At 40.6% G+C, this 27,659-nt stretch overlaps 3 protein-coding genes across 3 annotated transcripts in view; 1 reads left to right on the plus strand and 2 right to left on the minus strand.

The window, feature by feature from the left end:
* The window catches only part of Eip63E (cyclin dependent kinase Eip63E), a 50,382-nt gene extending 48,745 nt beyond the window's left edge, over positions 1–1,637 (minus strand). Inside the window, exon 1 of the mRNA XM_069058421.1 lies at positions 1,421–1,637. Within this exon, the coding sequence (XP_068914522.1) occupies positions 1,421–1,490 (70 nt within the window). The 5' untranslated portion in view covers positions 1,491–1,637. The remainder of the gene's footprint in view (positions 1–1,420) is intronic.
* A 147-nt stretch (positions 1,638–1,784) lies between these two features.
* Papst2 (PAPS transporter 2) lies at positions 1,785–3,380 on the plus strand. The gene is made up of 5 exons (XM_069058469.1): positions 1,785–2,207; positions 2,262–2,488; positions 2,577–2,803; positions 2,857–3,038; positions 3,090–3,380. The coding sequence occupies exons 1-5, from the start codon at positions 1,927–1,929 to the stop codon at positions 3,259–3,261; spliced, it is 1,089 nt and encodes a 362-aa protein (XP_068914570.1). The 5' UTR covers positions 1,785–1,926; the 3' UTR covers positions 3,262–3,380.
* A 101-nt stretch (positions 3,381–3,481) lies between these two features.
* Src64B (Tyrosine-protein kinase Src64B) lies at positions 3,482–27,613 on the minus strand. Its single transcript, XM_069058408.1, has 5 exons — positions 27,410–27,613; positions 7,730–7,891; positions 5,805–6,117; positions 5,450–5,703; positions 3,482–5,395 (listed from the first exon to the last, which is right to left on the minus strand). The coding sequence occupies exons 2-5, from the start codon at positions 7,821–7,823 to the stop codon at positions 4,473–4,475; spliced, it is 1,584 nt and encodes a 527-aa protein (XP_068914509.1). The 5' UTR covers positions 7,824–7,891; positions 27,410–27,613; the 3' UTR covers positions 3,482–4,472.
* Positions 27,614–27,659: the final 46 nt, after the last annotated feature.

A 27,659-nucleotide genomic window follows, 5' to 3' on the forward strand; every position in this document is an offset into this window, starting at 1 on the left:
AGGTGAGATTATATCTAAACCTTTAATCGAAACTGTGTTATTCATTTCCATCGTTTCTTATTTTATCATCATTCTTAAGCATGCCATCCTAAATAATAAGGAAAAAATGTCGACAACCACAAATACACTACCAACAACTACCATCGAGAAAATGTAACAAAGCTTGAAGCAAAATTGTTCGGTTTTAAGACGGTCTTCAAGAAATTTCATTTTTGAAAATTTGCTATAATACACTAATAAAAATTATTAGATTAGGGTGAGTACAGTCAGCTTTTTTATCTTTATGAAACCATAAAAACGTAACTTTCAAATCTTGAAAACTCTGTAAAAATATTCATAATGACTGACTCAACACTGGAGTTTATTGTGTTAATTTGGAAAGTAGTAAAAACTATTCAAACAAAATAAAAAATAAAAACCACTGGGCGAAGAATTCTCGAAATGATTTTTATCTATAATTTTCTAGAAAAAATAGATATGTTATGTCGCCATAAAAACAATCGTCTAAAACTTTGAACTTGACTTTGAATTAACCTAAAAATGGAACAGGTCCAAGCGACGAATCTGCACGTCCAAAAATCGAAGGAAGAAGCTCTAAAATATTCCGACACGCATTTGCAAGGTGTTGTAGTCCTGGATAAGACTAATATAAATTTGTTCCCATTCCGGAAGATTTCCCACATAAAAAATCGAGCGAATCCTTTCACCGCGCAACTGGAACACCTCCAAGTTCTCTCCGGGACCCACCAAATTCCCGCTTGCAAAACTTTAGAGTCCATAAATCCGATCTGTAAACAAATCTGGCGACATACTCCATAAATTCGCCAAATTGCCAAGTGGATGGAGTCCAATCTCGACTGGCGTTATTCGCACGATCCCACTCGACTCCGTCAAAACCCGAACCAATTTACCCCCGACAATTAATAATTCACGTCATTTGCATTAATTATTGGCTGGATTCGTTATCCAAATCCAGATTGGTGCCTGTCGGTGTGGCAAACCTTCCGACAGCTTCCGCAGACTCGAGAGGAAGAAAAACGGCAGCAAAAAGTACATCAGCCGGACGGTGGTACCGTGATGGAACATGGGTCATGGATGTCCCACTATCATTATGGTTAATAACGTTAATGTAATTCTAACATTGCTCGATGGTTTGCAACGGGACATGCCGGGTTCTTGCCCTCGGTGCCAAAGAAGCATCGATGGTACCGATTTACTGGGGCTAACGAACGAGCCCCATATTTATTGCAAAACGCAGCCGTGGGGCCTCCCGGAGCTCCGAGACAACCGCGTTCACTTTGCGTGTTTGAACCGGGGCCCCGGTGCGGACCGCCCCGAGTTGTATTTTTTTTGTGTGGCGGGGGCGAAAGCGAGCCGCATCGGGCAAAAACCGCCGCAAAAAGCTTGCAAGGGGGCTTACCATCCTTCATGGTCCTGGGTTGCGTGGCTGAGGCTCCGCTACTGTGGCTTTTGTCAACCGTACAATACATAATAACACACTTTAGCACTACAACACAAGTCACTCTCACCGAACTAAAATTATCATAATTATTCGTTTAATATTATTAGTTTTACGCGAACTTATCTATCACACGAAGAACACTGCCAAAACCCAACGGCCATTACTAATTCCTCGTTGCTGTGGCTCTCCGCAGATGGCGCTTAAGACGACGACCTTGACGAGCGAGACCCACGCACTGATAATTTACCGTTTCGAGCTTATCAAAACACTGGGAATTTGGAATTGCGTTATCGAGAGGTTTTCTGATCGATCACCGGAATTTTGCTTGTCAATTATTCAAAATGATTTGGATAGTTTGGTGCGGCGGGGTTGGCGCGCCTGTCTGTCAATCAAGTGCCATCTGATTTGAAAATGTGTCAACGTGTCGGGGGTCGCGGCGCTGTCATGTTTCCAGCTTATTGACGATGTCCCGCGGTAACGTGCGTCTCGGGCTGGACCCCGAGCCGGAGAAGCCCCGCGTCACGATTTTGTGCCTCGACATCACCCACCGCTCGCAGACCGTGCAGTTCGGCATCTGTTGCAGTGCAGTGTTCGCCTTCTTCATCCTCTATGGGTACATGCAGGAGCTCATTTTCACAATCGAGGGCTTCCAGCCCTTCGGCTGGTACCTCACGTTAGTACAATTCGGCTTTTACACCCTGTTCGGCCTGGTCGAGACCCGCATCAAAAACATAACCTCCAGGACGTAAGTCAAATCTTTTTTGGCACAATCCACACGTTTAGACATTTTTCTTGACAGAATCCCGATCCAGACGTACTTTTTACTAGCCCTCCTAACACTAGGCACGATGGGACTCTCTAACGCCTCTCTGGGCTACTTGAACTACCCGACTCAAGTCATTTTCAAATGTTGCAAACTGATTCCTGTCCTAGCAGGAAGCATCCTAATTCAAGGCAAACGGTATGGGCCTTTGGATTTTAGTGCTGCTGTTTTGATGTGTGTGGGACTAACATTGTTTACTTTGGGTGTGTATGGTTTAGTTTAATCCCCCCAGATTAATTATCTCTTATCACAGCTCCCATTCCTGTGCATTCACTCAACTGATTGTTTTAGCTGACTCTCAAGTGCAACCCAACTTCAACACTAAAGGCATCACCATGATATCCATGGCGCTGCTTTGCGACGCCGTCATCGGAAATGTACAAGAAAAATCTATGAGGACTTATGGCGCCCCCAATGCCGAGGTCGTCCTCTTTTCCTACTCCATCGGGTTTTTCTATTTGCTGATCGTGATGGGGATCACCGGGGACTTCACCGACGGCCTACAGTTCTTTGCAACAGTAACTTCACCAACCTTACCAAACCAAATTCACCAAAATTTCTGTTTTCACAGAACCCCAAAAAAATGTATGGCTACGCGTTAATCTTCTCCTTGACTGGATATTTAGGAATCCAAATTGTTCTCACTCTAGTCAGGACTTGTGGGGCTTTTGTCGCAGTTACTGTGACGACGTGCAGAAAGGCAGTGACGATAATAGTTTCATTCCTTTTTTTCAGCAAACCCTTCACTTTTCAGTGAGTTTTTTTCCACACCCAAACTATCATTTTTCTGATTTTTGATTTTAGGTATTTGTGGTCTGGGTTGTTAGTAGTTTTAGGTATTTATTTGAATTTGTACAGCAAGAGACACCCCTTGACACTATCAGACTTGGAAGTGATGATAGAAAGGTGCATCCGTACAATCAAGTTGAAAATTTATTCAAAACGCCACACTCGCCATTATATGGCGAACGTATAATTTTAGTAATAAAACGAAAATTTTAAATTTCGCGCCATTTTAGGATTACTTTATAAAATATATCTCATGTAGCCGATCGATAGTGTTGTGTTCATTTTTTGAATAAAAGATTCGATTTACTAATTTTATGAATGATAGAAGTCCCTGTCAGAAGCTAAGCTAACGCAACGTTTGGTGGTAGATGGCGCCGGTGTGATTGTCATTTTGTAGGTTATGAGGATTCGAATAGCACAATTGTTTTATTTCCATACTGTATATGTACAAAATTTAATATGTTTGTTCCTATAAAAATCAATAACATATGGCTCTTCTTGAGAAAAGATAAAAACATGACTGGATCAAACCTGACTGTTGCATGACCATCTGCATATAAATAATTATACTAATACAAACACTCACGTTCACTATCATGACTATTTTCGAAACGAGGAACCCTCGGGTTCCGTGTAAAATAAAGACGAGTAAAAAATATACTTGGAAACGAACAAAATTAAAAAGCGATACATTTAAGACGTGATAACACTCATTATAACTCTAGAAAGAAATCGGAATAATTTAGAATGAATTTTGTACGTGATTATTGCACAAAACTAAAAATATTAAGCTGGGTTCGGCGAGGGTACCGCTCGGGAGCTCTTTCGAAAATGGAGAGATCCGCGCGGTACCCCCGAAGAACCGGAAGGAGTCACCACGACACACATACAATACACGAAGTTCCCATGCTCCAACTGAAGTCGACCAGAGGGAAGAGGAAGAGAAGAAGTATTGGTCCACGTCCAATATCGAGTAAAAAGTTAGAACATGTACAAAAGGTCGTATAAAAGTTAAATTCTCGAATAGGTCACTTGAATTTTGCCTTTTTGTACTACGTTTATATCGTACGTGGCTCGCCGGGGAAAAGTCGTTATCAAAAGGCGTACTTTTGACAAGATCTCTACAGTCTTAGCGTTCTTTCCGTCACTTCAAACCAGAAAACGGGAAACTGTCCGAGCGGGAGAGTGTGAGACGGTGCGACGATGGGCGGCAAGCGGTCGGCGGCATTTTCACCGTGCTCGTGAAAAGAAAACATATTCACCACAAAATATGCAAGCTGAACTAAAATGAGATCTAGTAAAGTTATGTTGCATGTATACGTATTTGTTCACCCAATAAAAACTTCACAGTAACAAATTAAGTAGTGTAAACAATCTCGGCCGGGACAGGTCTTAGGCTTAGTCTGGCACTTCTCTGTAGGGCACCTCCGAGGTGACGTTGAAGCCCTCGAAGTAGTGGGTGAGAAACTCGAAGGTGGGCCTGTTCTCGGGCTTGGCGTCCCAGCAGGTCAGCATGATGTGGTAGATCTCGTCGGGGAGGACGTGCGACGTCGGCTTGGGCATCCTGTAGCCCTTCTCGACCATGTCGATGACCTCGCGGCCGTGCATGCCCGGGTAGGGCACCTGTCCGTACGTGAACAGCTCCATGAGGAAGATGCCGTACGACCAGACGTCCGACTTGATCGAGAACTTGCCGTAGACTATCGCCTCCGGGGCCGTCCACTTGACCGGGAACCGCGCCCCCTGCTTCGGGCAGTACTCGTTGTCCTCGATCACCCGCGCCAGCCCGAAGTCGCAGATCTTGGCGATGTTGTTCTCGCCGACGAGGACGTTCCGCGCGGCGAGGTCCCTGTGGATCAGCTGCTTCGACTCGAGGTACTCCATCCCGCTAGCCACCTGGAAGGCTATGTACACCAGGTCCTCGAACTCGAGGCACTTGCCCTCGTCCTTGCGCAGAAAGTCCAGCAGGCTGCCCTTGGACATGTACTCCTGGACGATGTAGATCGGCTCGCGCTCGCTGCACACCCCGAACAGCGTGACCAGCCTCCTGTGCCGGAACTTCTTCATGATGGCGGCCTCCTCGAGGAACGCCTGCGTGGACATGGTGCCCTCGCGCAGCATCTTCACCGCCACCTCGATGTTGTTCTTCCACTTGCCGTACCACACCTCGCCGAAGTTGCCGTGGCCGAGGCGCTGGATCAGCTGGATCTCCTCGCGCGGGATCTCCCACTTGTCGCGGTACGTCGGCCCCAGGTCCCACATGGTGGGCTGCGGCTTCGGGCACGGCGTCGACAGGACATGACACAGCCCGTAAGCGTTTTCTGCAACAAACAAACGAGTCAGCACGGGCGGGGACGGCGAACCGCGCGACTCACTGGTGTAAGCGTTGACTAATTCGACTAAGGTGAGGAATGTTTTGTTGGTGGAAATGTAGAAACCCCCGTTGTCGAGGGGCTTGATCTTGTAGTGCTTCACGTGGCACCCTCTCACTTCCTCCCAGTCTTTGACGGAGAGCGAGTATCCGTTGGGATTGTGCTCGGAAGGACGGACTAAGAAGGTCCCTCTGGGATTCTTCTCGGCCAGGAGGAGCTTTTCGGCTTCCTTCCTGGACACGTTCTCGAAGAACCAGCTGCAAAGAGACGCCCATTCAGAACAAGTCGACTTCCGATTGCGGTTGCAAAACAGGAAAAAAATTGACCGCAGATTAGATAAGCAACCACTGGTACTAACTCTTCGCTTTCGACGCTCAACTCGGCGGCGACGAAGTTCCCGGGGATGTACCCCTGCACTTTGGTCATCAAGTGTATCACGTTCAGCCAGTCGCCCTCCGAGTCGTCGACGACTTCCATGCGGTCGCCCTTCTTGAACGAGACGTCGCTGCTGTCCCTGGCCTCGTAGTTGTACACGGCGACCACGATTCGCCCCTTGACCGAGACCGGCGGCCTCGTGGGGGTGGGACGCGTCCTGATGATGTCCGCATGGCTTCTCTGCGGGTCGGGGGTGTATCGATTGTTATCGATGGCGGTCAGCCGAGGAGGAGGACCTGCAATTTGGACTCTTCGTAAAAACACACAGTCACGTGACGACTCTGATCACAAGGAAAACATTTTATCGTCGGGGGTTCCGTCATCGTCCGATAAAAGCGTCATTTCCCTTTGGGAAATTACCCGTTTTGAGATACGACAGTGATATCACTTCCGGCAAAACTCACCGTTCGCTCTTCAAATCGCGACCATAAAAACGCGTCGCCCCGAATTGGGGGGATTAACTCGTAACGTTTTTATTTCTCTTTTTGTTTCGTTATCTGAGAACAAATTTGCAACGCACCCAATAAATCTTATCTCGGGTTTAATTCGGCGAGCGGAGGCGTCGATGTACCCGTTTGCGGCGACTTTCGAAGAATCGTGACGGTACAAGCTTCGATGCCATTAGACAGTTTGTTTTGGTCAATTCGGGGGCCACCAAGGTCGCCACAGCTGATACCGTTAGAGAACATTTTTCGCTTAATTAAAACTCACCGAAATGGCAATGTCGCTGCAATAAAAATTTTCTCGGTAAACAAGATTGTTGCTGATAGCGCGTTCTTGTTTATTTTGTTCTGGTATTTCTGAAATTATCTGATTTCGGTGTTTACTTTTTGGGAAGTGTTGACTCAAAGAAACGTCTGGGAGCGCTGCACGTTGCAGTCAATCCCATGAAAATAATCGGTTCGTTGTCTGTGAATTTTTAATGGTGAGTCGGTGGAAGAGCTAACGCCCAACATTACATCAGTTGGTCGAGTCCAATTAATTAATCTCTTGAGAATTATAGAAATACCGAAAAAAATTTTACAAAATATATGGAGAGATTCTTTTTGTCTTATAAATTTTTTTTATGTTGGATAATACTAGGGAATGATATTTCCTAGAGGTTACTTCGCATTGGCGTACGCTTTATAAAATACATATGATATACAGGGTGTATTTTAAAAAAATGCCGAAATTTTACCTACGAGGTTGTAGGACAACGTAGAAGACTAAAAGCAGTTAAAAAAAATTTTACCTCAAAAATTAAATGTCAATTTATTTTTTGACAGAATTTTTTTAAATATTTTTTCCGAGTTCTACATGAAGCCAGAGCTCGCGGTTAAAGTTTGGCAGGACATTTACCTAACACCCTGTATATTTCCTTCCACCATCGAATCTAAATTACGCAGTTTGTCGCCTGCATAAATTATCCGATTTTTAGTGACATTAACGTTTGAAAAAACCCACATAACTCTGGTGTGTGTCATAGTTTCGACAGAACTGTATCGCCAATAAATATATTTCTCGTAACAAATTGCTTGTGCATAATTATCTATTGAATATCGAAGACTTTCCTTTCCATAAATTGTCCACAACTGCATTTACATAACGAACAAGTGGTTGAACAACATTTGTCCAACAACTTCGTCGTCGCCCGTTCAACACCGCACGAATCAATCCACGACTCGATTTGATTTTTCGCACCCCTCTTTCATGACGAGCTCGTTTTCTCGACTTCCTCGCTACACCTTTTACCTTGCTACTCCGAGCAACGCTCCATCCGCTGCAAACCTACACTTTCCCTTTCACTCGTTCGCGTCTTTTTTTTTGGCGTGATCAGAGCCGCACTGCACCTTTTCGAATCCCTACCGTCCAATCCGTGTGTGATCTTGTTCCCTCCCGGATAGACCAACCTGTCCGGCTGGGATCGTCGGCTGCCGCAACAGCAGCAGTTGTTGCCCATGGCGGTGTCGGCGGCGGCCGAAACGTCCGAGGTCAGCACAGGGTATCCTCAAGCGGCTGCCGGTTCATCTGCAACACGACAACAAACACCCACTACAGTACGGCCAAAGTTCCCATCAGTTCTGCAACGGACAGGGATGCGATTGAACGGTAAAAACTTGTACTGAAATGTAGGGACATTTTGTACTAAATTCTAGGTGATTGTACTGAAAACCTGAACACCTTAAAATTAACCAAACTCGGGAGCGGGATTTTTAAAATAGATATAAAATACAAAAAAAAAAAAATTTACTCAAGGACTCAACAAAACAGAAAAAAATATTAACATAAAATATAAAAATACATATGTTGTGTATTTATATTTATAGAAATTCTTGATGCAGTCAGTTAGAGCTTAAATGATTTCTTTGGCAAAATCAGACCACTCTTACTATTTTCTTTAACTGATAAAATATGAGATATTGTTACAATATTTAACCTATTTCGCAATTTGGTTTTATTTAATGTCAGTTGGGAAAACACTCTTTCTGCCGCAGCTGAGGAATGTGGAAGAGAAAGAATGCATTTTACAACTTCCATCAGACTGCTAAACATTGACTGGCCCAACTCATTTTTTGTTTCAGCAACCCTTTGCCAAAATACAGTTACATCCATATCTTTAAAATGTTCTAATGCTTTAGTTTCGCTAACTAACTGCCATTCTAAGTTTACTTTATCAACGTCTACGTTTAAGTAAGGAAATAAATACGTAAATTTAGATATAGATAAGATGTCCCCAGATAGGGCGTTTTTGGGAGTAAAGTTGCTAGCATAAACTAAAAATTCATCTGTCATGTTGAACCGTTTTTTTATTTGTACACACAATTCACTGTAAAAATTTAAACAATGAATTTTGAAATTATGTAAATCAGTTTTACTTACAGTGTTTACAGTTTGTGGATTTTTCAAGAAACTATCAACTTTACCTCCAAAATACAGATCATCAATACCAAGATAATTCTGGGGACTAAGTACATTAATATTTTCTAAAGAAGTTTTATCGATAACTTCCTTTTTAACAAAACATTTTAGAATACTCTTATACAAAAACTTGATTCTTTCGAGTAATATTGGCGTTTTTGGTTTTTCGCTTTGAAATTCAATATTTAAATTGTTAATTAATTTTAAATTATATGCTAAAAATTCCAAATATAACTTATAAATGGGATTTCTCAAAGCACTGGAAATTGTCTTGGCCAGTGGAAGTTTTTCTTCTTTTGCAGCTTCGTCAAAATATGAATTCAGTGAATCCCAGTGAATCAAAATTCTGTCACATACGGCCTACAAATATGAATATAAGATTATGTCAGTTAAAACTGATATCGTTACCTGTAATGATAACCACCTAGTTTGACTGGGGTACAACATTTTTGACGGTTTTTCCTCACAAAATATTTGGCATTCCTTTAATTCACTACTTCTCTTCGAACTATGTGAGAAATAGGAGTAAATGTCTCTGCAAAACTGCTCTACTGTTGAAGGTAGCTTTTTACAGGAATTTGAAGCACATAGGTGCAAAGAGTGACAGCTACATCCATTTACTACGATATGAGGGCATATTGCTCTAAACCTTTGCTTCACACCCTTCACATCTCCCATCATAACACTGGCATTATCTGCCCCTAAACCGATAACATTGGCAAATGGAATTTTGTTGGTGTTCAATAACAGCCTCACTGCGTTAAATAAACCATCAGATGTGGCATCATGAACTTCGATTAAATCGACGAAATGATCTTTTACAATTTTTTCAGATTCTTCAAAAAATCTGGCCACAACTACCAAACTCTTCCTTGTAGCTATGTCGGTGGTTTCATCTATGATTAAGGAGAATTTCTCCTTCCTCAGTTTTTCAAAGATTAATTCTTTTGAAAAGGGTCCGAGCACTTGAGTTACTAAATTAGTAGTTTTGTCTCTTTGCATTTTTAAATTTTGTATTACTTCGTCTCTTTGAGTAACTTTCTTTAATAAATCTATTAAATTGTTTGCAAGGGCAAAAGGTAAATTATTGTCGCATAAAAAAGTCGCTATAAGGAGTTCAACTTCTCGAATTCTTTCAGCTAGACACACCTTTGGATCTTTTTTTATAGTTGCATCAATTTTTGGGGTACTTTTTGCTGAATTATATTTTTTTATGTGTACAGCAGAATTTGCATGCCTTTTTATATGAAATCCGGCTCCCTTAATTATAACATTACATATCTTGCAAAAACTTGTATTGTCTTTTTCAATTAGGAAATCATATTTTTCTTGCCACTCTTGTCTAAATTTCTGATGGAATATTTTCCTTTTTTTGGCAACAGGTTGACCTGAGGTATCATTACTTAAATTATCTACCTGTTCAGATTCGTTGTTGTATGTTAATGTGCCCGAACTCGAAGGTAAAGAATCTATGTCAGGATCGACTTCCCTTATTGTTTTATTAGAAGTATGGCTAGTGATTGTTGAACAAACAACTGTTGAATTAACAGTGTTTGCATTTATATTGCATGCATCCGTACGCGTACACACCGATACAGAAGACGCAGATGCCGTAGTAAAGGTAACTGTATTGGTTGTGCTGGTTTTATCCTTAGTAATACGGATAACAAACCTAAAATATAATTTTTTTTGTAAAACCTTATCTAATTCTGAATTATACATTACCTATCCATTATCAGGCAGTTAAATAATAATTGCACTGACCCACTGACTTATAAAAGTTCAAAACACCACTTCGTCACAGAATAAAATAATAGAAAACACAAAAGTCACAAAACTACAAAAGGGTAGAAAGGTTACTCTGAACTGAAAATCACAGAACGAAGAACAACCAGTCACAGTGAAACACTTTTAAAATTTAAAAATAAAAATAATTGTAAATGCGCGCCGGGCGCAGGCAGTTTACGAGCCGAGTACGCAGGGTACACTTCCAGAGGTGCGTTCCGAAATTTGTTCTTTGCCTAGACGATATTTCATCTCGCTCACTAACTTGTAGTGCGCATATGTTTTACTCTTTTTAACATCCAGAACATCACTCGAGCAGGGTAATTGAACGCACCCCTGTTAAGCCGACCCAGCATTGAGCAATGTACTTGAATGTATCCCAGCAACATCTGTGAACCACATGGGCACAAGCCACAAGCACAAGGCTGATGTTCTGAATCTGAAGGTCATGGAATGCCGTTTTTATTATATATCAAAGGTGCCGACAAAAAGACCCTTCTGGTCAATGTCAACGGGACCATTTAAAAGCGCTACTTGTAAAACTCATGAAATTGTTCATTTAACAATTTTTTTGGCATATTGTGGAAATTGTACTAAATTTGGCAAAGAGGTACTGACGTACTAAAAATTTGTTAATTGTACTAGATCTAGTACGATTGTACTAACTATCGCATCCTTGGCAACGGACACACAGCGGAGGACTCAGGAAGAGTGCAAAAAAATATAAACATGAGCGATCGCGACCGAACCCGACGGCGGGGAGAGGAGGACGAACAGATAAAACGGAACGGGTACAGTCGACGTGACGTCACACGCGGGAGAGTCACACACGTCAACCAGCGACACCGAAAGCTCGAAGCTGGCGCCGGTTGACACATTCCCTCATCATCCAATATATACTGTTCTTTTTTCTTGACCCTTTGAAGCTCAATTCTTTTTATTCTGTACACGAGACTCACAGTTTTGTTTGGAAATCTCGACCAAGAAGAGCCCACTACTTTTTGGACGTTTGTCGTTGAGCCGAGTGTACCGTCGACCCCGCCTGCTTCTCGTTTCTCGGCGGGACCGCACCGAGCAGAACACATTTCTGTTATTAACTTATCATCGTCGTCATTTTTTAACATCAGCGCCATCCGTCGTGAACATCTCGACCGTGCACAAGAACCGAGTGGTACCGGCGAGGAGGCGAGACGCTATCGCCGCCGATATCGTTATAGTACCGCGGCTATCTCAAACTGGTTGTTTGAAATACAGTTAGTCGTCGAGGAGTCCGGGCAATTAAAATTAAATCTACGCGCTGAAAACGCATTCCTGCAGTGTCCCGTTTTTGCCACAGCGGCGAAGGACAAGTCGAAACGTTGTCCGTCACAGATTCGTGCGGCATTGTTTGCATTGGCAGGAATAAGTTCAGGTGGTTTTGAGAGTTTTAAATTTAGATGTGCTTGACGTTATAGGAGTCGGTTGCTCGGCGAGAACGAGTCGGACTATTAAAAGTTTAACGCGGCGAGATGTGGGATGAAGTAATCAGCGAGAGGTGATGCAGAAATGCGATGCAGCGGAATAATGCGCGGCACCGAATCGAGGCGGCGGAGATGATGTTTGGGGAATAAACTGGATACGCGCCTTGAAATATGCAAAATCCGGTCTAGAAAGTCTTTTGATTAGCTTTCTGATAGAACGAACCACTCGCACATGTGATTTATTTGTTGCAAGAACGAAGTGTAGGTCGACACTTAAGCAAAGACGTGACTTTCATATCGTATCACGTACCAGGACTGTCTCTACTTGGTGGTTTACAAAAGTTGTCAACAAACTGTTGAAAACTTGTTGCGGTCGTAAGAACGTTGTAAAGAGTACCCAGATGGGTACTTCTGTCTAAAACCGCAAACTTTCCACTCGCAAAACATTTTAAATTTTGAGATTCTACATTTTTAAGTTATTTTCAAAAATGTTGATGACTGAATCTAGTCTGAAGAAGCTTCAAGGTACCACCTTCAGAGTACCACAATGTGTTCGTACAAGATACAAGAACCTTCCAAAAGTAACTTTTAAACAGCAGATGCTCATAACAAATTTGCCTTGGTCTGGACTGCATTAAAGCAATGACAACACGATTTTTTAAGATTTCAAAAAAAAATCTTCAAAATTTTGAAAATCTTGGTCCAGTCTGAACAGACATTCTTGAAAGCATTATATTCAAATGGAGATAAAACACATAACATAAAAAATATAATTACAATTGGCAATTGACGTTATTAAAGATTATAATGAATCTTAACCTCATTTTGTAGTGATAAAAATTTGAAGATTACAAGTTTGATTATGTCACCACCTCCAAGGCCATAAAAATTACAGAAATTTGGAACTGTGGCTTGATTTGGACAGACAAAACTTTTGTAAAAGGATCTTGAAAAGTACGACCTTCAAACTTCAATAACTGATCTTGCAAGATCTTTTAAGGCTCAAAAAAGTTGACGCGAACAAATTCGAGTCTGCATTTAATATTTCCACTTATTTTCAATACCTACATTAACGGTTTATTGCTTTTTTACGGCAGATCGTGATTAAGCCTTTGTAAATTATTTTAAAAGGCAAAGTCATAGTTTCTTTTTATCATTGGGGAAACTATACCACTGTCAAATCACCACAATTCATCTGGAGAATGACAGCAGGTGTTACTCCTTCGATAATCTTCCTGGGTCTTTGGCTGCACCTAACAAACTCACGAAATTTCTAATCGAGCTTGGTCTAATCTTCCTTACACAAAGGTATTACCTTCAAAAAATCAACTCATTTTTGAGGTTCTAAAAAAAATCTGAAAACAGTATAGTCCAATCAATAGGGAGTTTTACTTTGCAAAAGGTACAGAAAAGTTTAAACTTGGCAGGTATCTTCTATCAGGCATATTATTAATGTTGTTGAGTTTGCGACCTTGGGGGGTTGCCGTTCGCCCCGCCATACTGGAGAATAGGGGTGCAAAATCACATTTTTGTGCATGTAATTCTCTACATGTTTTGTTCTTTATGTTTTTTTGTCAGATCAATAGTTTCGTAGTTACAGCGTGTAGAAATCGAGAATTTCTATTATTTTTGTACTTTTTATTCTTTTCCACACCACCACAGAGGTAGAGCAATAGGGTGCGTTTTTTTTTGATGTGATGTCCCCAGTGGGCATAGTCCACGATGCAGTAGAAATTTACTGTTTTACTCTTTTTGATCTCTTTGTGTCGTAGACGGACCCTAATGATCTGGATCGAACGGTATAGATGAGCTGAATTCATCAGAGTTTATGAATTCGGGAATTCCTCTTGAGAATTTTCCTCTTGTTCCTCAGGGTCATCATCATCATCATCATCAAACAAGAATAACTCGCAAACCACTAGAATTTTCGTCTCTGTGGACAAATTATTGAAAGTACCACTTCCAAATTATCGCGGTTTGTCTCGGAAGAGACCTTCCGATTTCGAAATGCCCTTCCAAAGTCACAAAAAATTTGATAAAGTTCCCACCATTCTTTATTGTACAAGAGTACCACCTTGTAATCCGTCCCACGAGTGGGCCAAAAATGTTTTTTTTCCTTCGCAACTTCAATTCCTAGGTAGTTTTACAAACCATTGGTCTAATCCGGATAAACAAATCCTTGAAAGTACCAATTTCAAATCCCACAACTCGCCTCGTGACCAAACCAGATATGTACGTATATAATTAATTATTTAATCACATTTCGTTCTTCACTCATGATTTCTATTATGTATCTTCCAACAATCCGAGTGATTTTGGACATCAAAAAACGTACTTTTTGGGCGTTTTCAGTACCGGTACGTAGCGTTTCTGCGCCACAAAACTGGTCCACTAATGATCGGTTCAAAACCCGAATAATTGTTTGACGTCATCGACATTACACCATTGTCAGATAAAACGAACACAATCTATCACTGTACCACCTTTTCGGCCATATCTGTGACCCACATAATGTCCCATTGTCTACTCTAAGTTGTTTTGGTGTCATTCGGAACGGGTCACACTCGTCGTCCACATTTTTCTGCGCGGTCCCTAATTAATCGACGAAACGAATTTTTTTAACGAGCGCGATTTCATAGCTTCATAATTGACAATTTTACAATGATAGCGCGGCACGTCCTTGTGTCCACAGTTCCGGTAGTTTTTGATTAGCCTGCAATTATCACGTCACAAACGATGCTCCGATAATAGAGCTCTGTTGCAGTTATCAGTTGGCAGAAAAAATATCACAGAGAGGAAGAGTCAGAGAACACGTCGAAATAATGACAACAACTGCATTAGCGAGTGCACCATCGCCGTGACGAAGAATTCCTCTTTCGAGGGAAACGGTGGGAATCAGACGTACAATTACGACGATTGCATAATTGCTAAAGTGCCCTCTTGTTGTAACAACACTCGACTCGGAACAATTGTAACGACTCTATTCTTCGAACGTTATTGTTTCGCCAAATACAAAGCGCTCTCAATTATCGCCGCTTGTTCCAGCCGCGTCAAAAGACCTCCAACAATGAATTCGGAAGGTCGAGATTTGGAGGCGACGCACCGGGAGGTGCACCGCGACCTAGTCTCTTCGGTAGCCGACGCGGACGATAAGAAGACAAAGAACAACTCACATTTGACGGAATTCGATCGCGATGACTAATCTACCAGAGATAGCGTCACCAAAAATGATGCACCATCGTCGATTCGTCACTTGTTTGGTCTTCCGTGTGGTCTGCTGAATCAGTAGACGAATGCGTTTCGGTGGAAAATGGAAATTAGAAAATTTGTGGAAAAGCGTGTTGCTATCGCGGCAGTGTGGATAGCGAATTTAATTACACGTATAGCAAATGTCACGAAAATTGCTCTTTTTTGCACCAACTACGCTGGTACCAACGATAAAATAATAATTTGCTCCATTAAGCCAGTTCTATCCAGTGCTCAGCAACTTCTAGCTTTTCATTCTCACCTTCATTTCTTTTTTTTTATTATTATTATTATTGTAGAAATTATACAGGGTGTCGCAAAATTAACGTATTCCAAGTCGGGGGTCTTGTAGGGAAAAATCTCAGGAATCTCGAAAAAATAAAATAAAAAATATAGGGAGGGTCTTTACAAAGATATATGGGTCTGAAGGTTCAAACTTTTCATCATGTTTTCTTCAAATAAAAAATATAAATGGTTGACATTCATTTTGAAATATGGTGAGGATGATTATGTAAAATATTAAAATATAAATAAAAAAACATTTCTTGAAAAAACCGCTTTTGCCCAAAAGGGAAGTACAACAAAGCTAGAATATTAATCAGGTACTTCTGAACAAATATTAGCAACTTTGATATTTTTTTCAAACGAATGACATTTTTGGACTATCTTCTTACAATTCAGGTCTGGCACCTTGTGATTTTTATTTATTTTCAAAAATAAAAAAGGAAACCTTGAAACCTAGGCTTTGAAATGCGCTAAAATACCAAGATTTTCTTCTTTAACTAACCTCTAAAACAAGTGAAAATTTTGGCGGTGTTGTCTTTACCATCCAGATCTGATACTTGGCGATTTTTATTTATTTTCAAAAAGATCCAAAAATTTCGATTCTGAAATGTCTCAACGAAAGCGCCTTTCTTCAATTGATTCTTGGAAGGAATTAAATATTTTTGAACCGTCCTCTTTACAGTGCGGACCTAGTACGGCGTGATTTTTATGAGATAAAGAAATAAAAAAGAAAGTATTGAACTAAAAAAAAGCAAGTTTTGAAATGGTTCAAAACATCAAAATTTTGACGACTGAAACAGTAATAACTAATAAGTAAATGATAAATTCAAGTAAAAAGTGACCAAAAATGGTACAAAAGTGTGAGGCACTCAAACGAACAATTTTTTACATTTTCACCCCGTCCAATATCTTTTGAAATTTCAGTTTCAGCAAGACAAATCACTTCCAATTTAGTCGACATCACTTTAGTTTAATTAAATTGCCAACTTCCCACAAAAAAATAACTAAATTCCTACCAAGCGAGACTGGAGGCGGTTTGTGCCACGTCACTCCACCCCCGCTTCCAATCACACGTCAAATCTAATTCGGTTCGGTACAAATCCCGGTGGATCAAGAAAATACAGATTTTGAAATCCCATCGTCCGATTAAAATATCTAAAACTTGATTGATTCCATTGTTGTTCGCTATTGTTTTGACGTCATTCAGATTTACACAAAGTAACCGAAACAGCTTTGATTGAGTGTTATTATTACCAAGCCCATCTTTTAATCCGCCTGTTTTAATTGGCATGTTCGAGTGGCCCCGTCGACATCTCGAGTGTTCGCCGGCGGGACGTCGCGATTTGAGTCCCATTGAATTTGGCTGGTGCAATGTATAGGAAACTTTCCAAAACTGGAATCGAAATGGTCGGTGGTGTGACCGAGAGGAAGAAGCCATTCCATTGTTCTCAGCTGTTTCCCTTCAAACGAATTAAAAATGGCCGATCTGGAAGAGCTCTTTTGGAAGTGCTTTGATCTGTACGATCGCGTTTGTCGTCCTCGCCGTCAAATTTAATCGACCCCGGAGGACGAAAATTAGCAGCCACAATAAACGTAACGACAATGGAGGTCATTTGCGGCATTCGATGACAAAACCTCTCCATTACCAGATAATTTTGGTCGATTGCGTCCCGCCAGGACTTGCCTTTCGCACAATAGATGGCAGATCGAAATCCATCAATAGTACGTCGGGCTGGAAGACGCACAACACCGAACGACCCAATTTGTCGTGACGCCGACAAATCGATCCTCGACAAATTATTTACCGATAAAACCAAACTTCCGCCGCTTACACCGATAAAACGCCCTTTTTACGGTCGACGGATGAATAGAGCCGTTCAACGGGACACGTGTTGTCCTGGGGAAAGCGTTCGTTTTAATTGCGGCGACCTTGGATGGGGGTGGTCGTGAACGCCGACGTTTTAGAGACGAACTGCCCCCATGGCACCCACGGGTATCGATTGGTTTGGTTGTGCGTCGAGGGTCTCCTCTTCGCAGCATCTGGCGGTATGCAGAAGCGATTTGCCCGGGGGATTATCCAAGAGGTGCAACGGGATTTCAAGCGAACGGCAAGGGTTGCGACCCTTGCGAGAAGACAACGTAATTAGGGAGGCGCTGTAAAAATTATTTCACTGCGAAATATTGTTGCGAGCAATTTCATCTCTCGACGATTAAACGTCGTTTAATGAAGAGATTACGCCAACGCGGAAAAATTAACTATTTTATACCCAGTGAGTCAAGAAGTTGATTCGTCACACTGTATTCTTTCGGTGCTAAACATAGAAGAACTCGAGAGATTTATGGAAGCACTAAAATGACGCTTATGAGTAACGCAACTTTGTACCAATTCAGATTTCACAGGAAGTTTAACAATCCGAAAGAAAAAACGAGTAGAATATAAAGAAAAATGTAAAAAAAGTGGTCTGGTGCTGGAAACAACAGAGACAACGAGAACAAATTCTTGGCAAATTAAAAAAATCTTGTCTTCATTCTCGTCAAAGTAGCAAAATACAAATATTGGTGTTGTTACGACAGAGACCAGAATTGAATTTATTGGTGTACGGCACGTTCAAAGCGAGAGGTACGGACCACGTGGTGTCCAGTCTAACTGGTTGTCGCCTAAATCATAGGACCACCCATGTATTTCTCGATTTGAACGTGCTCTACCGACAAACCAGGATTGAAAACAATTTGCCAGATGGTAAAAGGGTAGAATAGAAAGTGCAGGTAGGAAAATGAGCTTTCTTTCGTCTGCAAAATTTGGTTGTACCGCAATAAAGTTGCTTGGGGGTTGTAAAATAATTACCATAATTGAACTGGGGTTCCTTGACATAAAATTTTGGACAAAGCATTTTATCACGCAAAATGCCTCATCGTACATAGCTCGGTAAAATAATATGGTATTTGAGAATGAGTTCTTATGAATTTTATTTATTTTGAAAAATGTTACAAAAATTGAATTTTGAAATCGCTCAAAACGTGAATTAATCTTAAAAAAATACAATACAAACCTGGCCCTTTGCGTTTTTATCTATTTTCACAAATAAAAAGCAAAAATTGAAAACTTGGACATACACATTTCGAAACATCTCAAAACTGATTTTTTTTTGTCACAAATTAAATATTTTTGGGCCACTCTCTTTACTTAACACCCTGAGATTTTTTTAACGTCGAAAATACAAACTAGAGAATCGAACTACAAAGGCAAGTTTTGAAATGACTCAATATATCAAGATCTCTTGCATTATTTACATTGAACTAATGAGACTTTTTCTTGCATTTTCTTTTAAAGCTACAAAAACAACTGAACTGAAAATGTCTCGAAATGTCAACATCTCCGCTTCAGCTAATTTAAAACGACTGAAAGTGCCTCACAAAAATACATAGTTGAAAACGCTAAAAAAAAATTATAATCATGATTATTGCATGTGGACCAACAACCAATCCTTTTAGAGAATTTGGTAATTGTTCACTTTAACTACTTCTGGAATTTTCGCGTTTTTTCTGGCTAGATAGCCTCAGGACGTCCTCCTAGATCGTGTTCCACCATTCAAACCTTTCTTTCTCTCTCTTGTTGTGTTTCAAGGTCGCGTCAAGGGCACGTCAAGTCTTAGTATAACTAAAGGGTAAGGAAAATTTTCATTTGCACAAGGTTTGACTAGTGGGAAACGATGTAGGAGGACGTCCTGAGGCTGTCTAGCCAGAAAAAACGCGAAAATTCCAGAAGTAGTTAAAGTGAACAATTACCGAGAATTTAACCATTGTTTTTTTATTACACGAAAAAGGGCTTTTCAAACGTACAGATCAACTTATAGAAAATTATTATCTTAATTGCGCATTAAAATTACGGTACTTATATATTTTTTTCCTGCTGAAGTTATCTAAACTATAGATTAGAAAAAACTTTACAATTATTACTCACATCAAAAATGTATTGGACAGTTCGCAGCGACGTAATTTACAATCCATCAATTAACAAGGAGTGAAGCTTAAATCCTCCTGACAAAATTAGAAAATCAGCAAGGTTTCAGACATTTCTTAATTACGATACACTACATACTATTTTTCTTCGTAGATTAAAAACGAATTTAATATTGACACAAGTTACATTGTACGTAATTTTTAATTGGTCGTAATGGCATCTGGATTATCGAATGAGAGGCCATAAATCAGCAACGTCAACAAGAAATTTAATTGTTCTCTTGGAACTGTTTACCAAACATTTTAAACAAAATGTACCTATTCGAGTGTTCAAATTTCGAAACGCTTTTTACACGAGTCAATGTCAACCAAGCTCAAGCTGACTGCCACATTCACTCCCGACTGATGGATTACTATTATGAAAAAGGGAAACAGATTATTTACACGTGTCAGCTTCAATTTACAAGATCCGAAGACATTTATGCGACGAGACCAACACTTCTGATACAACATAGTCAAGCAATTTGGTGTTTCGGGGGCGACTCCAGCACAGAATCTAAAATTGTTTTCACCATTTCTCGGTGTCCATTCGTCATCGAAACTGCCCACACGTGTAAAAATAATTTTAGAATCTGCGCCGGGGCTATCGTCAAAAACGGAACGATGAAAACGGTCCCAAAAAAAAATATTAATTTTTGGATTTGTTTCCTGTTTGCTCTGCACCAGATGACAACACCTCGGAGGAAAAACTTCGTCAATTCTGTGACCCCATACCGCACCACATAGAAAGTCCAAAAGGAATGCCGCGAAAGCGTTGGTTTTGTTAATTATCGTCGCCGGGGACGATCCGTTGCAGTTTTTAATCCGCAGACAGCGACGTCTGCGAAATGCCTTCGTCTTTTTGTCATTTGTAGGCAGACTCTTACACAATGTCGACGGGCATTCTAACGTCACGTAATTGTACAACAAGGTGGTTGAAATCCTTCATAAATATTCATTATTCGGTCCGATGACAATGGTGCCTACACATGGAAACAACGGACACGGGGATTGTGGGAGAAAAGACACAAAAGGTAAAAAAAGTATCCACGCGATACGCGATCTTTTTCCATACGAAAGCGACGAAGATCCTCGATGGACGACGGCGTGATTGGTTCTAAAATTAGAATCTGCGGAAAAGTAGTGATGTGATGTATCGATTGGCATTAAATTTCGGAACGCGCTGCCCTCGGGGGTCGATAATCCGAGATACTACAGATGTTATCAACAATAAATTCTGAAGCCTGATATGATAATAAATCGGAATTCGAGATAAGCCGGCTCGAAATAGCAAACAATCTAGTAGATGTGTTTACTAGTCCTGTGCTACAAGGATAAAACAAATCAGTCAGTTCCTTACGAGAAGTTTGTCCGGGACAAATCCACCAACACTAAGCATTAACCACACTGGAGCTTAAGCTTTACTGGTATAATGCTGACCAGAAGCATTTTATACCCCCTCCAACGAGATTTTAATTGGTCCAGAGAAGGATCTGCTCGTGCGTACTTAATCTAGGCGAGCATTCCAGGAATCTCATGATATTCTCATTTATGATGGAACATTTCCAAAAAGAAAAAAAACGGATGCACTACTGAAAGGACGATGACGGCATGCCAATCGATACGTGTGGGATGTAGAATTAAATTAAAAGGAAATCCAATTTTGGTTGGAAATTTTTTAAATTTACTCGGAATAACTCCGAGTAATGTAGAAAAACCAACAATAGATATTCGTCTTGTCCATTACCGTAAACATAATTTATGCAGGATGATGCAAAACTCCACACTGTGAAGTCATCGCCAACAACTGCAGATCTAAAGACGAGAGAATATTCTAAACCAAAAGATGAAATACGGATTTCTTGCTTCTTGCTTAAATATTTCTGCAACACCTTCTCCTTGTGCTTTTCATGAATGTGTACAACCAATAGAATAGCTCTAACTGTGTTTTTATGCAAAACCACCAAGATATTCTCTTGCACTTGTGGAGCCTCGGCTGACGCCTCTGCGCCCACAAACCGTGCTCGCACTTGCAAAATGACAGTTTTTAGCCTTGTTATACAAATAACTAATTTTTCAAGAGTGAAATGACGTAACCGTAACCGAATGAGTAGAAAAACTAGAACAAAAATATCTTTAGATTTTGATTAGATTAAAGAATATTTCCTGTTATTCATTCAACAATTCAGAATCTTTCGGATCTAAAAACTACACAACAGTGATGTCTCGGAAATTTTGCCAATACCTGAAAGAATTCAACTCTTATCTTTATTCGTCAGAATATACTGCACCAAGATTAGTAACAGTTTCTAGTTGTAGATCTCTTTGCAAAATTTTCAGTATTTCTACAGTGCAAAATGCAAAGCTGTTGGGGCTTCTTTTCTAGAAGGCTGGGATTAAGAGATTTTTTTGGACACTTGAGAGAAGAAAATTTAGGTTTATGAAGTTTCTTCTAAACCAAACAAGCAATAACAAGTTTTAAAAAATTTGCTCCTGAATAAAGAGTCCTTTTGTTGTTTTAGTGACTGGCTCCATTGTGAAAAAGTCTTGTGAATTCTTGAAAAAAAAAAACAAAAAAAATTGATTATGATAAGATTACAGAAATTCTCAAGTATTCCCCACTTTGGAACATCTACTTAACGTCGATTCAAGTTTCCCAAAAAGATTCTGTCAATACCAGAAAGAATTCAACTCTTATCTTTATTCATCAGAATATGCTGCACCAAGATTAGTAACAAGCAATAAAATGTTTGATATTCTCTTGTCTTGTGGAGCCTCGGCTGACGCCTCTGCGCCCACAAACCGTGCTCGCACTTGCAAAATGACAGTTTTTGGCCATGTGACACAAATAACTAATTTTTCAAGAGTGAAATGACGTAACCGTCAACTTTATTGTTCGGAAAAGTGAATGAGTAGAAAAACTACAACAAAAATATCTTTAGATTTTGGTAAGATTAAAGAATATTTCCTGTTACTCATTCAACAATTCAGAATCTTTCGGATCTAAAAACTACACAACATTGATGTCTCGGAAATTTTGCCAATACCTGAAAGAATTCAACTCTTATCTTTATTCGTCAGAATATACTGCACCAAGATTAGTAACAGTTTCTAGTTGTAGATCTCTTTGCAAAATTTTCAATATTTCTACAGTGCAAAATGCAAAGCTGTTGGGGCTTCTTTTCTAGAAGGCTGGGATTAAGAGATTTTTTTGGACACTTGAGAGAAGAAAATTTAGGTTTATGAAGTTTCTTCTAAACCAAACAAGCAATAACAAGTTTTAAAAAATTTGCTCCTGAATAAAGAGTCCTTTTGTTGTTTTAGTGACTGGCTCCATCGTGAAAAAGTCTTGTGAATTCTTGAAAAAAAAAAACAAAAAAAATTGATTATGATAAGATTACAGAAATTCTCAAGTATTCCCCACTTTGGAACATCTACTTAACGTCGATTCAAGTTTCCCAAAAAGATTCTGTCAATACCAGAAAGAATGCAACTCTTTTTTTTACTCTTTAGGTACGTATTCTAAATCAAAAATGTTTCCTTTGAACCACAGCTGTAGATTTGATTTTTTTCTGGAGCTTATCAATAATCGTAAAAAAAAAACAACCTGTATTGTACCATCAACGAATAATGCTTGCGAAACTTTGCATTTTGAGCTTTTGAGCTTCTCTTTGTCAGATTTTGTTATTTTTGGACCCCAACCCCCGTCCAAATTCCATTTACCACCTCCACCCGACATTCCACCCCTGCATCTCATTATATCGTCGCATGCTTCCACCCCCCAACCAAGCCCCAAATCATCGCCAGCAACATCACGAACGGTTCCACCTTCACAATTAATCCACCCAACAATAGGTACGGCTCCACGAAAACACTAATTACTTTCGTAATTATTGTTTGTAGTAATGAAGCAGCGCCGAAACGCTCGTTATCCCCGATAAGATAACCCGACTCGTCCCTGGAAAAAAAAATCATGCCGCCACACTCTCCTCTGCTGACAAACAAAACACCGCCTTTGACACAATCGGACCAGATGGACCTCCACCTAATGGACGCTGATTCTTGGAAAACTGGAACCGTAATCGGCTTACGTCGGACTTTGCGCGCGCGGTTTTACGTCTACATTAATGCGGTCGTGTCACCCCCGCGGCGGTCGCAAATGCACCCCCGGACTTGTTTTAACGTTAATCAAACACTCCAAGGCTTAACGAACCCATACATCATCGCGTTATTATGCCGGGATTAGAAAGTTGGTCGTTCGCATTGAAAATATGCGGCATCTGGATTATTGCCGAGCGCTACACCAGATAACTAATATCGCACTTGATTGCCTCACCGGCCATATCGCTTTTTCCGATCTGGCCGAAATTAAAATGAGCACCTGCGAAGCCTCGGCCGACCAGTGCGGGCACGCCGTTGCGAAAGAGACGTCCCGAGCTGTTGCGTCCAGCCGGATAATTACGTGCGCACCCACGCGCCTTCTTAAATTAGAGAAAAAACCCAGAGGACGTATCTGCTTTTTCGATTTGGAACCTAATTGACCGGAAGTCCACGGTTTTTCGATGGAAAACGAATCGTTACGTGTTTCAATGTCGACCGCAGGAAGTGGCTTTTTGCATTTGCTGCTGCACCTCTCCCACCAATCAGTTACATAAATTTGAATCAGAAGTGGATGCCGGAAGCTATCGAGGCTCGAGTGGAATGTCAAGGAGCAAAAAGTCGATCGGTGTGTTCATCTTTCCGTTTATTTCGGAATTTGGCGAGAAAGTTGGACAATTCCGCTCGACTTGTTTGTTATTCAGTTGCAAAGGTGCAGCCAGAGGAGTTTTACTCCACGAGGTCCAATTATTTCTGATCGACAGTCAATGGTAGTAATAATAATAAGGAACGGTACGAGAAACCCTTTCAAGATAGAAAAGGACTAACAAATTTTGATAAATGATAAATAAAAATGAATAAACAATAAATAACAACAACAGAAAAGTTGTCCACCAGAAAACACAATCCATTTACGAGGCAATATAGATATCTAATCATATAAAGCAAAAACGTAATGTGCCAAATATTTACATCGACATTGTTATCACTGGACGAATCACAATAATTTAGTTCATTATCAAAACGCAAGCAGAGGTTTTCAAATTTATGAATCATTGTGCGGAGCGATGTTGGTGTGGTTTTCCAATTAGTTTATTTTTTCTGCCCTCGTAAAAATATAATTGGACTAGCGTTTAAAAATTCCAATTGAATAATTAATTCGGATCGTTCCATCTCTCTCCTGAATAATTAACAAAATCTATAATATGTTCTGCATGTTTCAGGAGCGTCGATTATTTCAAGAGGCACCATCTTGCCGTAATTACAAATTCAAGTAGCTTAAGTGAGATTCAAGAGTCTTGACATTACACGTAGTGAGTGTTTTCTATAAAAAAAGATGAAAGCACTTCCGTCGCAAAAAAATAAGCGTTTTTTGTTTTTTTTTTTTTCAAACGAGATATTTTTCCACACTAAAAAATCTAATTTCGCTGCGCTTTGTCTGTGCTGTAGTAGTTCCAACATGTGACAATGTTGTGTGAATGAAACTCTTTACAACCGCGAACAATGCAATTTTTTCGGTGGAGACACAGCTTAATGCGTCTTTTATGTCGCTGTAATAAAATTTTATACGATTCATTTTCTCTCTTTACTCCACCTATAAGCTCGACACACATTATCCGACAATGTTTTTCCTTTCGTGGTCAATTTTCCACTCAATTACGTCAAACCGGCGACGAAAGAAACCTTTCTGAAGATACCTTTAGCGTAAAAAATCGTATGAGTAGTTGCTCGTCACAGCTTTCTTCTGAAACTGTCAAATTGCAAGTGTTCCAAGCGAAAAAATGCAATCACAGTCGGAAGAGATTCACCATGGAACGGCTAGCATGGCCGCCAACATTTCCAGATTTTACCACATTGCAAACAAGTGGACATTCCACAAGCAAGGCTCTTTGAAATCTCTTAGGAATGAGCGATACAAATTTAAGAGGCGATTTTAAGTTCCTTGGTTACAAAAAAGCAGGAATCAGAATTTAATCGCTACCATCGCCACCAAATTCTCCAGATTTCGACCCAGATGAACACGCAAATCTCAATTGAAATATTTTTTTAATACATAGGTGGATAAAAATCCAAAAGGCTATGATAAGCTCCTAGTCCCAATTCATCCACCACAACTGCCAAATTGCTCAGATTATCACAATTATCCAGATTGAGCATACGTTTGATAAGGCTATATTGGAATCTCTTTTGAGAAAACCGATAACAAGCTTAAAAAACACTTTTTACATAATTTGCAAGTTTCGAACGAAAAGAAAATAACAAAAAGGGACAAAAGGTCAAAAATTAGAAAAGGGTGATGGAAATGTTGTTTCAATTGAACTTAGAACTAAAAACCAGTAACCATTAATTTAGACCGCCTCCAAACTGTCCAGATTTTTACCCAACTGAGCACACATGGACCAGCTACTAGAAATTGATTTTGGATACTTTCGAAGCTTCAAATTCATATATGTACTAAAAAAATACAAGAGAATACTTGGAGTGATCTGATAATGTTTTCATTAGCGAAAGAGAAAAACGCTCTAAAAGGTTTCTCCTTTATCAGAGCCGCCAAATCGTCCAGATTTTCACCCACCTGGGCATACGCGGACATTCCACAGACAAGTCTTAATTTAAATGTCTATTGCGTAGGTCGACAAAGACTTTCTAGATTGTGGGAGTCCCTAAACAACTGCGATTGAGTACGTAATAAAAATGCAACGTTTAATGAGACTCTCAAGTTGTTGGAAAGTCTCTACAATACCAACTTTGTTAGATAAGTACATAATCCCCAAACTCCCGACCGACCGACATTCCGAAATGAGGTCCAAGTTTCGGTGCATCAACAACTTCCAACTTCCGCCAACTCCGCTCCTCCAGATGCACAATTTGCATCCGGCCGACCTCCACCTCGCATCGTAAATAAATCATCGATTAATCACGCTTGAACTTAGAACGCCGTTCGCACATTTACCACATTCCATTAAGAAGAGACTGATTAGATGTCAATGACTTTCGAGCGAATCCAATTCATTGGGAACCGAGCCTTGTCCATTAATTAAGCCGTGGAAAGACTCCCACAACGGCGCCGCTGCAGGGCACCTGTTGGATGTTCGCGGCGTCCCTCATTTCCACTTTTTAACGGCGACGTCGGCGTCGCGAGAATGTGATTAAGATGCCTCCGGGACTTAATTCGGGCCCGCTTTCCATCTCGCAATCTCGGCCGGGAAATTCTCAAGCCGCGGCGGCGTCGACCCACTTCCCGAGCGGAAAACCGCCGTCCCATTCGATATTTCATCGTCTTTTCCACTTTTCGCTGCATTTCCGACAAGCTAGGCCCGTCTTTGGCGGACCCGCGACGCAGTCGAGCGGAACAGGCGGTCGGGGGCGGCGCTCGCGACAACTTGGATGGGATGGGGCGCATCTCGAGATTTTCCGCGTTAGTGGGGCACGCACGACAGGAAGTCGAAGGGTTGCTCCACGTATTAATTATGCAAATGACGAGGGCAAAAATGCGTGACTCATTCGATTCCTGATTTTGGAGAATCGTAATGTGCGGATTTGGAGATTGGATCAAAGGAAAATTGAACAGTGGGGCCAAGGTGGAGGGTCGCGATCGGCGAGGGGACGTATCGCGGCGTGGAAATCGCTCCGGAGTACAATGGAGCAATCGGAAACTTTTCTCCATTCAAATGATCGCCGGCTTTTGTGAGATTACAACAAAATCAATTAATTTTCAAACAATGACATGACATGTAACAACAAAAATACTGACCTTATTTGAAACAGTGGTGACAACACTCCGGAAAAATCGCTCAAGTGGTCTGCTCGTATCACTAGAAACGCGTTTTTGCACTAAAATGGACGACAATCATACATCACATCACTTTAAAACTTAAATTAATTGGAGAACATCAAACAAAACCTGCGCTCCCAGCGGCCATTTTACCATATCTGAGAAACCTGACTGATTGGAACCAAAATAAAACAAACAATCCCTAACATCCCCACCACACGCCAAGTCA

This window comes from Tenebrio molitor, chromosome 1 (genome assembly GCF_963966145.1).
Source record: "Tenebrio molitor chromosome 1, icTenMoli1.1, whole genome shotgun sequence".
NCBI classification, from domain to species: Eukaryota; Metazoa; Arthropoda; class Insecta; order Coleoptera; family Tenebrionidae; genus Tenebrio; species Tenebrio molitor.